The sequence below is a fragment of the Microcebus murinus genome, chromosome 8 (genome assembly GCF_040939455.1).
Source record: "Microcebus murinus isolate Inina chromosome 8, M.murinus_Inina_mat1.0, whole genome shotgun sequence".
Lineage (NCBI taxonomy): Eukaryota > Metazoa > Chordata > Mammalia > Primates > Cheirogaleidae > Microcebus > Microcebus murinus.
In genome coordinates this window covers 45520901-45533869 of record NC_134111.1, presented here as the reverse complement: position 1 = coordinate 45533869, position 12969 = coordinate 45520901, and the positions used below count along the sequence as shown (strand labels likewise).

Sequence of the window (12969 nt, the reverse complement as noted above, 5' to 3'; positions counted from 1 at the left end):
TCCATTGGCCAAAGCAAGTCACATGGTCAAGCTAACACTGAGGAAAAGGAAGTACATTTCAGGAATGCCACCTACTGGGAGGGCCAGCAAGTCACATGGCAATGGGTGGTGATGTATAATTCCTGATGTAGATGGTGGGGCATCTACCAGGATTGAATACCACTGAGGTGCCTGTTTCATCCCTTCAAGTCTGTAAGATCTGATGTTTCTGTTCGCGCTTGGTATACAGGAGTCTTTGGCAGTACCAGTATCTTCCCAGTCAAGGAACTAGTTTCCCAGGTGTCCCCTCTGAGATTTTATCACCTGCCTAGGACACTGCCATCCCCTTCCCCATCTAGAGACTCTCACTGCTTACCTATACAATTCTCTTCCTTGCTTTGGAATTTCTAACATTACTTCTGTGATGCATTCAAGATTTAACCAAGAGAGAGAGAGAAGAAAGCATTGACCTCAAGCAGCTTCTGTTTACTGCTGTAATGATATTCCTGAGGTAATAAAGATCTCATAATTTGCTCAAAATAATAGAAAAAGGAAAAAATGTAAGCAAAGCACACACAAATTTATATTTCAATAAACTAGGCTACCACATAATAAATTTCTAACTGCTGATGCTCTCAGACTATTCTAAAACATACACATTTCAGCACTTCATACCGTTAAAGCAGTGGTTGAGTAGTTGCCGAAGTTCAGGAAAAGAGTTGATATTCAGAAAATAGTAATTGCCCAAAATTGCACTATTTTATCAAATAAAATTTACTATAAGGCAAAGAAAACAGGATTAAAAATAGGATAATATCATTAGAACTATGTTTGAGGTGGAAAGTTATCTGTTCGGCTAGAGTACAAGACTTTGGTCTACAAGAATAAGGTCCAGCAGATTATTATTGGAATTGATTTAAATGATTTAAATTTAAATTTATATACTTCTCAGTATTCATCAAATACTACCACAAACTGTTTGCCAAACTGGAATTATATTTAAAGTTAATTACTTTAATGGGATGAGTGGCATTAGACATTTAGGTTCTACTTTGGGTGGGATTAGAAATTTAGGTTCTATTTTGTTTTTCTAAGAATCTGAAGTAAATATAGAGCATCTATTCAACAGGTCATAAATGATGTCAATTTGAACAAGGCAGTTTTTTGATATTGGATCAACAAAGTACACTGACTGAATTTTTTACTTCTTACTCTATTATTAGGGTGTCCTAAAAAACACCCTTGAAATCCACAAATGTAGGTATAGACATAGGTTAGATATATGACCTTATTTTAAATGTAGTCTGTATATAGCATGAAAAATTAAGGGTGGATAATAAAGTTTTAAAAAATATAAAAGTTTTAAATATATTAATGAAGTTTGTTATTTTAATTAATCCCAATTGTAATACTAAAAATTGACTTTATTAAAAATCAAATGAAATAAAGGTTTTTACTATAAATATACCAAACCAAATCATTTCTAGGAAAAGAAATTTATACAACAATATTTCCTAGGTTTGGGAAATTCTAAAAAGCAATTGCTTTTTTGGGTGTTATGAAAAATAGTTATGTGAGATCACAACTGTAAGAATAACATTTTACCTAGTTATTTTTATTATTATTGGCAGTAACATTCTTTTGTAAAGTGGGTGGCAAGAACACCACAAAGTGAACTGAAACACTTCCTCACAAATAGCTGTGCACAGATGGTTGATGTCCTCAGAATAGTAAAAGAAATTTATAAGGACACAGCAGGCTTTTTGGCAGGAGTGTTTTTGGTTTCTCTTCAGTGTGATTATCAAACCATTTTATTTACAGAATTGCAGATATGTGATTTTTCTCTGCATCACATGATATAGTATAAGGTAGTCAAGATACTTAAATGCTGAATGTTGTATGATTATATTAAACTTTATAGTTAGGGAAACTTAGCAAAGAGTAGAATGAGACAAATGAATTACAAAAAGTGATTTGCTCAGTTAATAACTAGAAATAACCAGATTTAGCAAAATGTAAAAAGTTATAGAAGTTGTATATAAATTGACTGTAGAGGTATATAATTCATCGTGAGTCATATTTGCATAATGCAATTGTAAACTTGAATATTACAATAATCTATTTTTTGGTGTCTCTCATTTTTTAGATTTTTGAAGAATCTCTGTTTCTGCCAAAATGCTTCATTTACTATATTTGTTTTTCCAAAGAATATAATTCTGTTGAGTGACTACTAGTTTAATATAGCTACTTATGCTATATTTGCACATACATTTTATTAACTTTAAAATCACATGTCATAACTATTAAGAACTGACAGATACTGGTTTGGAAGTTAGCAAATAAAAGTTTGATTTCAGTCCTACCATTAATGAGCAGTGTGACTTGGGACAAATCATATTTATTCTGAAAGCAGGAAGCACATAAGTTCTAAACAAAGAAATGCCAGTCTTTCTTTGATTCATTTTGTTTTCTATCCTATAAGAGGAATGGATTAGATAATATGTAATTTTTTCAATGTTTGCTATTTCTTGATTTTATGATTTACTTATCTTAGTCTAATTCTCTTAAAATAACTTATTTAACCTTTAGAAGTTCAAGGTTAAGGCAAACTAAGTCTTCTCTGCCTGAAAGCCTATATTGCAGACTCTATTGACCTGTTCCACATCAGTGTTAAAATGCCATTACATTAAGGATTACATATATATTATTGTCTGCATAAAAAAACATAAAAGCTTCAACATGAGAAAACATAAAACTGTATATTTAGTTCACTAATAAACTGGTCAATAAATGTTTTTCTTGTAAATCACTTCTAGGGTCAGATAAAGCATAAAAGAATAAACATTATCCTAATAAATATAACAGCAGTGGAAACTGGGAGGAGGAAATGAAATGTCTCACCAAGTTAAGGTGGGGGAAGGGGCAAGGGAGTGAGCAAGAATTAGTTTAGGCTTTGGCTTTAATAACAATGTGGAATTTAAGGGCATTGTTGAACCAAAAAAAGTCTTGAGAAGTTACCTCAATCACACATATTCTTCACATAAGTCCACAATGGCATTGGAATGTAAAGTTATGGATGTTAGGGGCTTCTTAAGGGGGAAACATTAAATAGCATACATCCTTTTCTCCCAGGTTCTGAACAAAGAAAAATTAATTAGAGGACTAAGATAGGTAACAAAATAACACTTTTATATCTCATAGAAGTTTGCTTGGAGGGTGTTGCTTTATATGAAAGACCAAAAGCCTGCTCACCAAACTCCAGAATTTAGCAGGTCTACCCACATAGACCCAAGTAGTCATAGACAACTGTACTTTCCAAAGGAAGAAGTTGCACAGTAATTACCCTATAAAAGGCCAAATTTAAGTACAAAGCGTTTACAAGATTGCCTTTATGTTTATGACTTTCGTGTGATATGCCACAGTGAAAATGAAATACTGCAATTCTGAGCCATTGCAGATATTTCTATTTGAGTGAAATAAGTCAGATACCCAAAGAAGTCTGAACTATGAAACTTCTTCATGGACAAAGGTTATTTTAAATGAGACTCCTCATTTGCACTATGAAAGTACCCAAAGCCATATGGTTTACTGGTCTTGGCCACTTCAGTACCAAAATCTTTTGGGTATGATAAATGTTTACTCAGCCCAATATGTAAGACGTATGTAATCTTCTACAGGAAAGATCAATATGCAATGTCCAGAAGCAAAACCTCATACAATAGTGGAACATTTATTATAAGTCATGAATTAGGAAAATACTAGAAACAATACAGAATATTATCAGTATTAACTTTCTGATCTTATAAAGCACCCCTAAGAATAAATTGTATTACTAAATTGTAATTCCAATGCTATGGATTTGGCCCCTATTTTTCTATTGGTTAGATATTGCCAGAATATATTATTTCTTTTATTTATTATTTGTATATTCTAATAAATTTTCTCCTCTTATTCTTCTTTTGTAAACGTTATTTAATATTGGTTCATATTATTGCTATTACTTTACTATTTCTTTCTACTTACAAATTCCACTTTGTTTTCTTACAACTTTTTTTTCCCATGGTCTCTCACTTCCATTTTTTATTCTTTTGTTTTTTTTTTTCTTGACTTCTTCAGGATTTCTTATCTAATTGGCTTCCAGTTGTAATTGTGTTGCTTGTCTTCCAAAGAATCATTCTTCTTCCAGTTTTCTCTTGCCCACTTATTCCCAAATATATTTTGTTAATTCTTTCAGATTTGATATTTGCTAAAATTACTTTTTCTTCCTAGATATGGTTGATTAGTTCCCTTTTTCATTGTATTTTGTCCAAATGTATATCCATACTCATCTTAAAAATACGTTTGTCTCTTTGAAATCTTTTCTCCACCAGGAAAGTTTCTCTGTCTTATTTTTTTTTAAAGGAGCAAGGCATATACCCAAGCACATATTTTAATGCTGGTTTTCATGTAAAGAGAAAGCAGTAAGCCCAAACCACAGGTCCCATATCTAATGATGTATATTTTCATAAATTTGGACCATTTAAAGTATTCAGTTAAAGTATTAAAGTACTTTCATAAATTTGGACCATTAAAGTATTCATGATTTTTTAGGATAAAGAGATGAAGTCCACTTTCTAGTGTAAATGGAAAATTCATGGTTATTTCGGTATTTTTTAACAGGGCAAATACAAAGTTCCCTAATCTCAGTATGCTGTCATTATAATATGGGTTATATTGTTCACATATGAGTGTAATTTCTATAGCTGAACTAGTTTATAATTCTATATAATGTATTTGAATTAATTATATTTGCCAGTTTGAAATACTTGCCTTCTATCTTCTTGGTTGTTTACTTTTCTAGTTGGCACAGTTAGAGGTTTTTTGGAGGAATTTTTTCAAATGGAATACATCTGGAGAATGGAAGGCTTTTAGTCACTGTTTATATTCTGTCCATCCACATAACTTCATGGACAATGAACTCCAGCGTTGTTCTCGCCTTGAAAGGCAGTGATTGTCCACAGTGATCATAAATATTTAAAATATACTGTATGCAAAATCCAAATACGGACATATTAAGGAAAATGCTAAAGCTTTGAAATGGAAAGGATGAAACCAAATTGATGAACAAAAGGTTATCATATAATTGCAAATAAGAAGAAAGTACCAGTCATTATATGCTATCAGATGAAGTTGTCTTTAGATGAAAGAAATTAAAGTGACACAAACCAGGATTTTTTAATGAAGGACAGGCTTCAATCCACTCCAAAGATCTGATCATAAACATTATCTGCACACCAAATAACAGAGGATTAGAATTCATAGAACAAAAATGACAGAAACTATAAAAATAAATAGAAACACAATAAAAATAGACTTTAACTTACATCTCTCCACTCATGATAATCAAGTAGAACAAAAATAGGTACAGATATAGAAGATCTAAATAAGATAAGAAAAAAGATAAATTTAATTGAGATATACTCTATAGGTTTAAAACAAAAAATAAGCTTCTTTTCAGTGTTCTTAGGAAAGTCACTTTAAAACAACCCCTATTAGGACAAAAAGGACATCACAATAAATTCCAAGAAACAGAAATAGTACAAACTACATTATCGGATCATAATGCTATAAAATTAAACATAAATAAACAAAGTGAGGAAAAGTTTACATATAGAAATTTTAAATACTTTCTGTTAAACAACTCTTATACATCAAAGAGAAATTTGCAACCAAAGCTTATTTTTAAGAATTTTGTGACTATTTTTCTTTGTTTATTTTTCCATATGAAGTTTCAAATAAATTTGTCTCATTCTAAAAATTTCTTGGTCATTTTTGGGAGCTGTATTAAATTTATTAATTTAGGAGAATTTAATATCTTTATGATATTACATTCCCATCCAATAATAGGATATGCCTTTGCATCCATTTATGTTTCTTTTAGGTTTATTTGAAGCTTTTTTTAAAAAAGCTTACATTGCATTTAGGAATATTTCTTTCATTGTATTTTTTTCCCTTTTATATAGACTTATTTTTTATAGCAGTTTTAGGTTCACAGCAAAACTGAATCAAAAGTACAGAGTCCCCTATACCACCTGCCTCTGCACACACACAGCCTACCTTACTATCAACATCCTGCACCAGAGTGGTACATTTGTTAAAATTGATGAACCTACAATGACACCTCATAATCATATCATACATCTTTTTACTATCTCCATAGTTTTGTTTTTTTCCAGAATGTTATGTAGTTGGAATCATACAGTATGTCCTTTCAGGTAGCTTCTTTCTCTTAGTAATATGCATTAAAAGTTCTCCCATGTCTTTGCATGGCTTGATAGCTAATTTCTTTTGAGTGCTAAATAATATTTCATTGTCTGGATATACCACATTTCATTTATCCATTCACATACTGAACGACATCTTGGTTGCTTCCGAGTTTTGAAAATTATGCGTAAAGCTGCCATAAATATTTGTGCGCAGGATTTTATGTGGACGTAAGTTTTCAATTCCTTTGGTTTAAATATCAAGGTGCTCATTTGCTGGACTCTCAATTAAGTTTACCTCATTTCTTATCCTATTTAGATCTTTTATATCTATACATATTTTGTTCTATTTGATTATGATGAGTTGAGAGATATAAATTTTAAGAGTATGTTTAGATTAGTAAGAAACTACCAAACTGTCATCGTCAATGTATTAAAAAATAAAAACAATAACACATAAAACAATAACAAGATACCACTACCTGCCTTTAAGAATGGCCAAAGGCCCAAACATTGACAAAATTAAATGCTAGTGAGCATATGGAGCAGCAGGAACTCTCATTCATTGCTGATGGAAAGGCAAAACAGTACTGCTATTAATATGTAGTCTTGTAGAAGGCTTATAATTCTGCATTTTACATAGAAATATGTGATCTACTTTGAGTTAATTTTTATCAAGGCTGTAAGGTCTGTATTTAGATTCTTTCCCTTTTTCCTTTTTTTTTTGTTTTTACATATGCACGTCCAGTTGTTGAAAAGACTACCTTTCCTTAATTGTCTTGTTTCTGTGCCAAAGATCAGTTGATTGTATTTACATGGATGTGTTCCTAGGCTCTCTATTCTGTTCCACTTATTTATTTGTCTATTCTTTTGCCAATACCACACTGTATTGATTACTGTAGCTTTATATAATAGTAAGTCTTAGGTTAGTTGTCATTCAACTTTGTTCTTCAACATTATGTTGGTTATTGGGTCTTTTGCCTCTCCACAAATACTTTACAATCAGTTTATCAATATTCACAAAATAGCTTCCTGAAATTTTGATTGGAATTCTGTTGAATCTTTAGATCAAGTTGGAAAGAACTGACATCTTCACAATATTTTGTCTTTCTATTCATGCACATGGAATATATCTCCATTTATTTAGTTTTCTGATTTGTTTTATTAGAATTTTGTAGTTTTCCTCATATATATCTTATACGTATATTGGTAGATTTATATCTGTGAATTTCATTTTGAAGGGTGCTAATGTAAATAGTACTGTGTTTTTAATTTCAAATCCCATTTGTTCATTGCTGGTATATATGAAAGTGATTGACTTATCTCTATGAACATTGTTTCCTACAAACTTGCTGCAATTGCTTATTAGTTCCAAGGATTTTTTTCTTCTCAATCTATATACATTTATCTTCTTTCATTTTTTGGCTTATTGCATTAGATAGAATTTCCAGTATGATATTGAAAGGCGTGGTGAGAGGGAACATCCATGCCTTCTTACTGATCTTGGTAATAGAGCTTATAGTTTCTTTCTTTGTATTTTTTAAACCCACATTTTTCATACAAAAGAAATATTTTGAGTTTTTTATGTTAATTTTAAATCCAGATACCCTAATTCTTTTACTGGTTGTGGGAATTTTTTAGGTGTTTCTATTGAATTTTCTAGGCATAAAATCATATAATATGCAAATAATTGTGATTTTACATCCTTTATCCTTATTATTGTACAAAGTAACTATTTCTCATATCTAATTGGATGGGTTTGTATCTCCAGAAAGTTATTACATGATAATGTTGATTTCTTAACTCTAATGAAAATACAGGAAAAAAAGACATTCTATAAAGAAGACATCTGCACTTGAATGTTTATAGCAGCACAGTTCATAATTGCAAAGATGTGGAAACAACCCAAGTGCCCATCAGTATATGAGTGGATTAATAAATGTGGTATATGTATACTGTGGAGTTCTTCTCAGCCAAAAAACAATGGTTATCTAGCACTTCTTGTATTTTCCTGGATATAGCTGGAACCTATTCTACTAAATCAAGTATCACAAGAATGGAAAAACAAGCAACATGTATTCACCATCAAATTTGTATTAACTGATCAGCACTTAAGTACACATACAGTTGTAAGATTCATTGGGTGTCAGGCAGATGGGGGGGGAGGAGGAGATGGGTATATTCACACCTAGTGGGTGTGGTGTGTACCATCTGGGAGATGGATATGCTTGAAGCTCTGACTTGGGTAGGGCAAAGGCAATATATGTAACCTAAACATTTGTAGCCCCGTAATATACTGAAATTTTATAAAAGAAAGAAAATACATGTAGGATTAGTTTGTTAAGTTTGTTTCTGAATTTGGGGTTCACACAAATAAATATATACATATTTATATTTTTAACATACTGTAATGGTAGCATTGTCTACTGCTGGGAAAAAGTTAGCTTAATCAGTAATTGATGTTAGAGTAACAGAGTAGCCTGAAAAATAAATGAATCTCTACCTCACTCCATACAGAAAACAAATTCCAAAATGATTAAAGAGTTAAATTTATAAAACTAAACCATGAAGATACTAAAAAACGCAAAAGGAAAACACGATTGGAGTATGTGTATGTGTTTTATACATATCTTTTACATTCTTTCTCCTACCCTCCACTGCTCAAACCCCGGATGCATTCCTAAGCATGGCACTAAATCCAGAAGCCAAAGAAGAGTTAGATAATGACATAAAAATTTTAAAATCTTAAAAACTTTGTAACACAAAACAACACAAAGTCAAAAAACATATAATACATTTTTTAAAAGACCACGCATCACAAAATCAAGCTATTGATATTATATCTTAAAAGGTACAGATTTAAAAGAAAAATAAAATGAAAAATGGCTATTTTTAGGCAGTCACAGAAAAGGAAATAAAAAATAACTGTTAAATATATGTTCCACTTCTCTCACAGTAAAACAAATGCAAATTAAAACCATAATATTCCCCCATCTTTGTTCCTATTAGGTTTGAAATATTGAAAATATGGTACATTATATCATTATCATATGTAGATATATTATGCATCATAATGTAACTGTGTTACATTGCTGTCAGGAGAATACATTGGTATAACCTCCATAGAGAGTAATTTTGTAATAACTATCAAATTAAAGATTCATTCTTTGTACAGCCCAGTCCACCTTTGGAAATTAATCCTATAAATAATATCCACATATATGTGAAAATATGTGTGTAAAAATATATTAATTGCAGCTTTATTTATAATAGCAAAATATTGGAAACAATTCAAATAGCCATGACTAGGGAATCGACCCAATAAATAATGGCACATGCATGCAATGGAAAACCTTGTAGCCAATAAAAAGAATGAGTCAAATCTATAAAAATTGAGATGAAATGAACTCTAATGTAGATTTTAAGTGAAAAATGCAGGGAGCAGAACAGTTTGTATAATAGATACTCTTTGTATATGTGTTTTAAAATGAAATATGTATAAGTGTACATACACTTATATATTAGCATATACCTAGTGCATATTTGGGAGACAAGTAACAGTGGTTACTTTTGAGAAGGGGAAGAGAATAGGGGAGAACAAGGTGGAAGGGAGACTTTCCACTGCATTTTCTTTTAAATGTTTTGAATTTATATCATTTACATATATTTTCTATCAAAAAACTAATTAGTTAAAAATAAAAACCATATATATATATATTTATGTCTGAATAATTCCTTTATGAGAAATGTGCTGTATTTATTATCCTTAAAGTTTTATTTCCAAATAAACAAATGCCAGTATTTTACTGATGCTATATGGGGAATTCGAGTTTTCAGACAGAACATTAGTTTTCCATTGATTTACAGGCAGCTTATTCTTTCAGGCCTTGAGTTAATTGCCAGAACCTCTGAAAAGTTCACTTAATAGATTGAGGGTATAAATTTAAACTTGAGTGTTCCCTTATTTCCTGTCACCATTCTGAAAAATATGGTCCTAAACCTCACAGCATTAGGAAACTTCTCCAAATTTGAGGTCCCTGTAGGACTCCTCACAAAAAACTTATGCCTGCAACTTTATTATTGCAGTTCATACACACCAAAGCTGTAATTAGCTGTATCATAGCTTGCTGACCTTAATGAGTTAATGCAGTGTCCAAATAAAATTCATGGCCAAGCAGTAGCTTAGACTCTGGGACATTTTGGTTCAGTAATATCTGTGAAATTTGAGTTCATATTAAATATGCCTTAAAACAATACATTTGGGATTTAGCCTTTGGCATCAAATCAGGTCTGACTCTGCTATACAGAATTGAGAGTTTTGCCTGAGGTCTTCATAATATGTTTACCACTATGGGACTCTAGAATCAGCAAGAATAACATTATTGCTTTCGTGAAGAAAAACACCTCAGTTCCTATTGTGTTTATGGCACCCTATCTTCTTTCTGATCATTTTTCTTGAAATAGGAGAATCCTGCTGTCTCCTGTACCTACAGATAGCTTCTCTCATCCTTGCCCCAGTCTAGTAATTTCTTACCAGCCTAGTTTTTCTCTCCTTCTTACTCAAATAAATGGCATTCGCCCAACCCTTTGAACTGTATTTTTCTTTATGTGTTCAAGAAAGCTGACCTAGCATGGTTAATGAAGTAAGCAGGTCATAATTTCAGTCTTCTCAGGTCTCAGAATAGATGAAGGCCCAATCAGGACAGCAGTAACTACTTGGTCATTAGGCTGGCTGCAACAAACTGTTCTCATCAGCTTGGCCAAAAAGCCAAGTCGTTCATCAGGCCTAGCACATTAGCTGTTAAGTCCTCTCAGAGACAATTCCTTTTCACTCCATCCCTGTTACCTGAGTTATTCTTTGTTTCTACGGGCACAGTCTCCGTCTTTTGGATGATTCACAGCATGAACAGCCCATTAGTGACATGGTGGTCATTAGCTTAAGACATTTAATGATTAAGGATATATTTGGACCACTTTTTTTTTCTTTTTTTTTTTATTTCGGCATATTATGGGGGTACAGATTTTAAGGTTTCAATAAATGCCCATTTCCCCCCCTCCCCCCACAAGTATGAGTCTCCATCATGACCATCCCCCAGATGGTGCACATCTCACTCATTATATATGTATATACCCACCCCCCTTCCCCCACCCACCTGCCCAATACCCTATTACTGTAGTACCTATGTGACCACTTAGGTGCTGTTCAGTTAATACCAATTTGCTGGTGAGTATATGTGGTGCTTGTTTTTCCATTCCTGGGAAACTTCACTTAATAGTATGGGTTCCAGCTCTAACCAAGAAAATATAAGATGTGCTATGTCACCATTGTTTCTTAGAGCTGAATAGTACTCCATGGTATACATATACCACATTTTATTAATCCATTCTTGGATTGATGGACACTTGGCTGTTTCCACAGCCTTGCAATTATGAATTGTGCTGCTATAAACATTCGAGTGCAGGTGTCTTTTTTGTAGAGTGTCATTGGATCTTTTGGGTAGATGCCCAGCAATGGGATTGCTGGATCAAATGGTAGATTCACTTGTGGACCACTTTTTAAACTTAGTGTAGTTCCTATATCGGTAAAGCACAAGAATTAATAAACACGGGCTGTTTAAGAGAACTTAACATAGAAAACATGTTTGTTAAGAATTTTTATTGAGGAATTACCTTTCAATTTAAGGAGGAAACCAAAATTTAAATTCTCTAGCTCATATTTCATGACAAGAATTTTATATATATATTAACATCTTCTCTTAATCTTTCTAAAAATATCTGGTTGTTTCTTTCTTTCTTTTTTTTTTTTTCTTTTCTTTTCTTTTGGTAGGACTTTCACATGCAGAGAGTAAATGGTAATTAAAATGTGCAGGATGACAAGATGGAGCAAACAGTGCTTGTACCACCAGGACCTGACAGCTTCAACTTCTTCACCAGAGAATCTCTTGCAGCTATTGAAAGACGCATTGCAGAAGAAAAGGCTAAGAATCCCAAACCAGACAAAAATGATGATGAAAATGGCCCAAAGCCAAATAGTGACTTGGAAGCTGGGAAGAACCTTCCATTTATTTATGGAGACATTCCTCCAGGGATGGTGTCAGAGCCCTTGGAGGACCTGGATCCATACTATATCAATAAAAAAGTGAGTGTTTTTTATCAGGCATATTTTGCTGCTAATTGCCTACTGCATACCTTGGACTGACATAGGACCAACACATGCTGAATTAGCACAAAGTCTTAAGTATCCTTCTGTTTAAGAAATGAAGCACATTTGCTTGTGTTTTATGCATATATATGAGAAGTGATTATATGATAACATATGGAGCTGTCCCAAATGCATCATGACATATATCTAAAAATAAATGTAAGTTGTAGGCAACTAATTGAATGAATTAAAAGAATTCTCTCCACCAAACAGGTTTGCTATACAATGTTATGTACTTTCTGCACTTAAAAATCTTAAAATCATATAAGTTATAAAGATTATATTTCAAAAAATATTACTATTAATTTCTCATGGAACAAAATTTGATGCCACAAGGGTTTTCAATTTCTATATAGTGTTATAAAGGATGACATCAATTAATTTTTTGAAGAATTTTTCTCATATGAAAAATAGCATCTCTATAAACTACAATTTTACAAATTATTCAACCTTTTGGTAGTAATGTATTGATATTGGTAAGAATTAACAAAAAGTAATGTTCTGAAGAACCTATAAATAGTATCTGCATGCATAAATTTTCTGTAT

The 12969-nt window shown here is 32.1% G+C and overlaps 1 protein-coding gene across 7 annotated transcripts in view; it reads left to right on the top strand.

Annotated features, from left to right (window-relative positions):
- The window catches only part of SCN1A (sodium voltage-gated channel alpha subunit 1), a 150787-nt gene that overhangs the window by 51228 nt on the left and 86590 nt on the right, over positions 1–12969 (top strand). For all 7 annotated transcript variants that reach the window (XM_076005619.1, XM_076005623.1, XM_076005621.1 and 4 more), the window contains exon 2: positions 12049–12360. In XM_076005619.1, the coding sequence (XP_075861734.1) occupies positions 12100–12360 (261 nt within the window). In that variant the 5' untranslated portion in view covers positions 12049–12099. The remainder of the gene's footprint in view (positions 1–12048; positions 12361–12969) is intronic.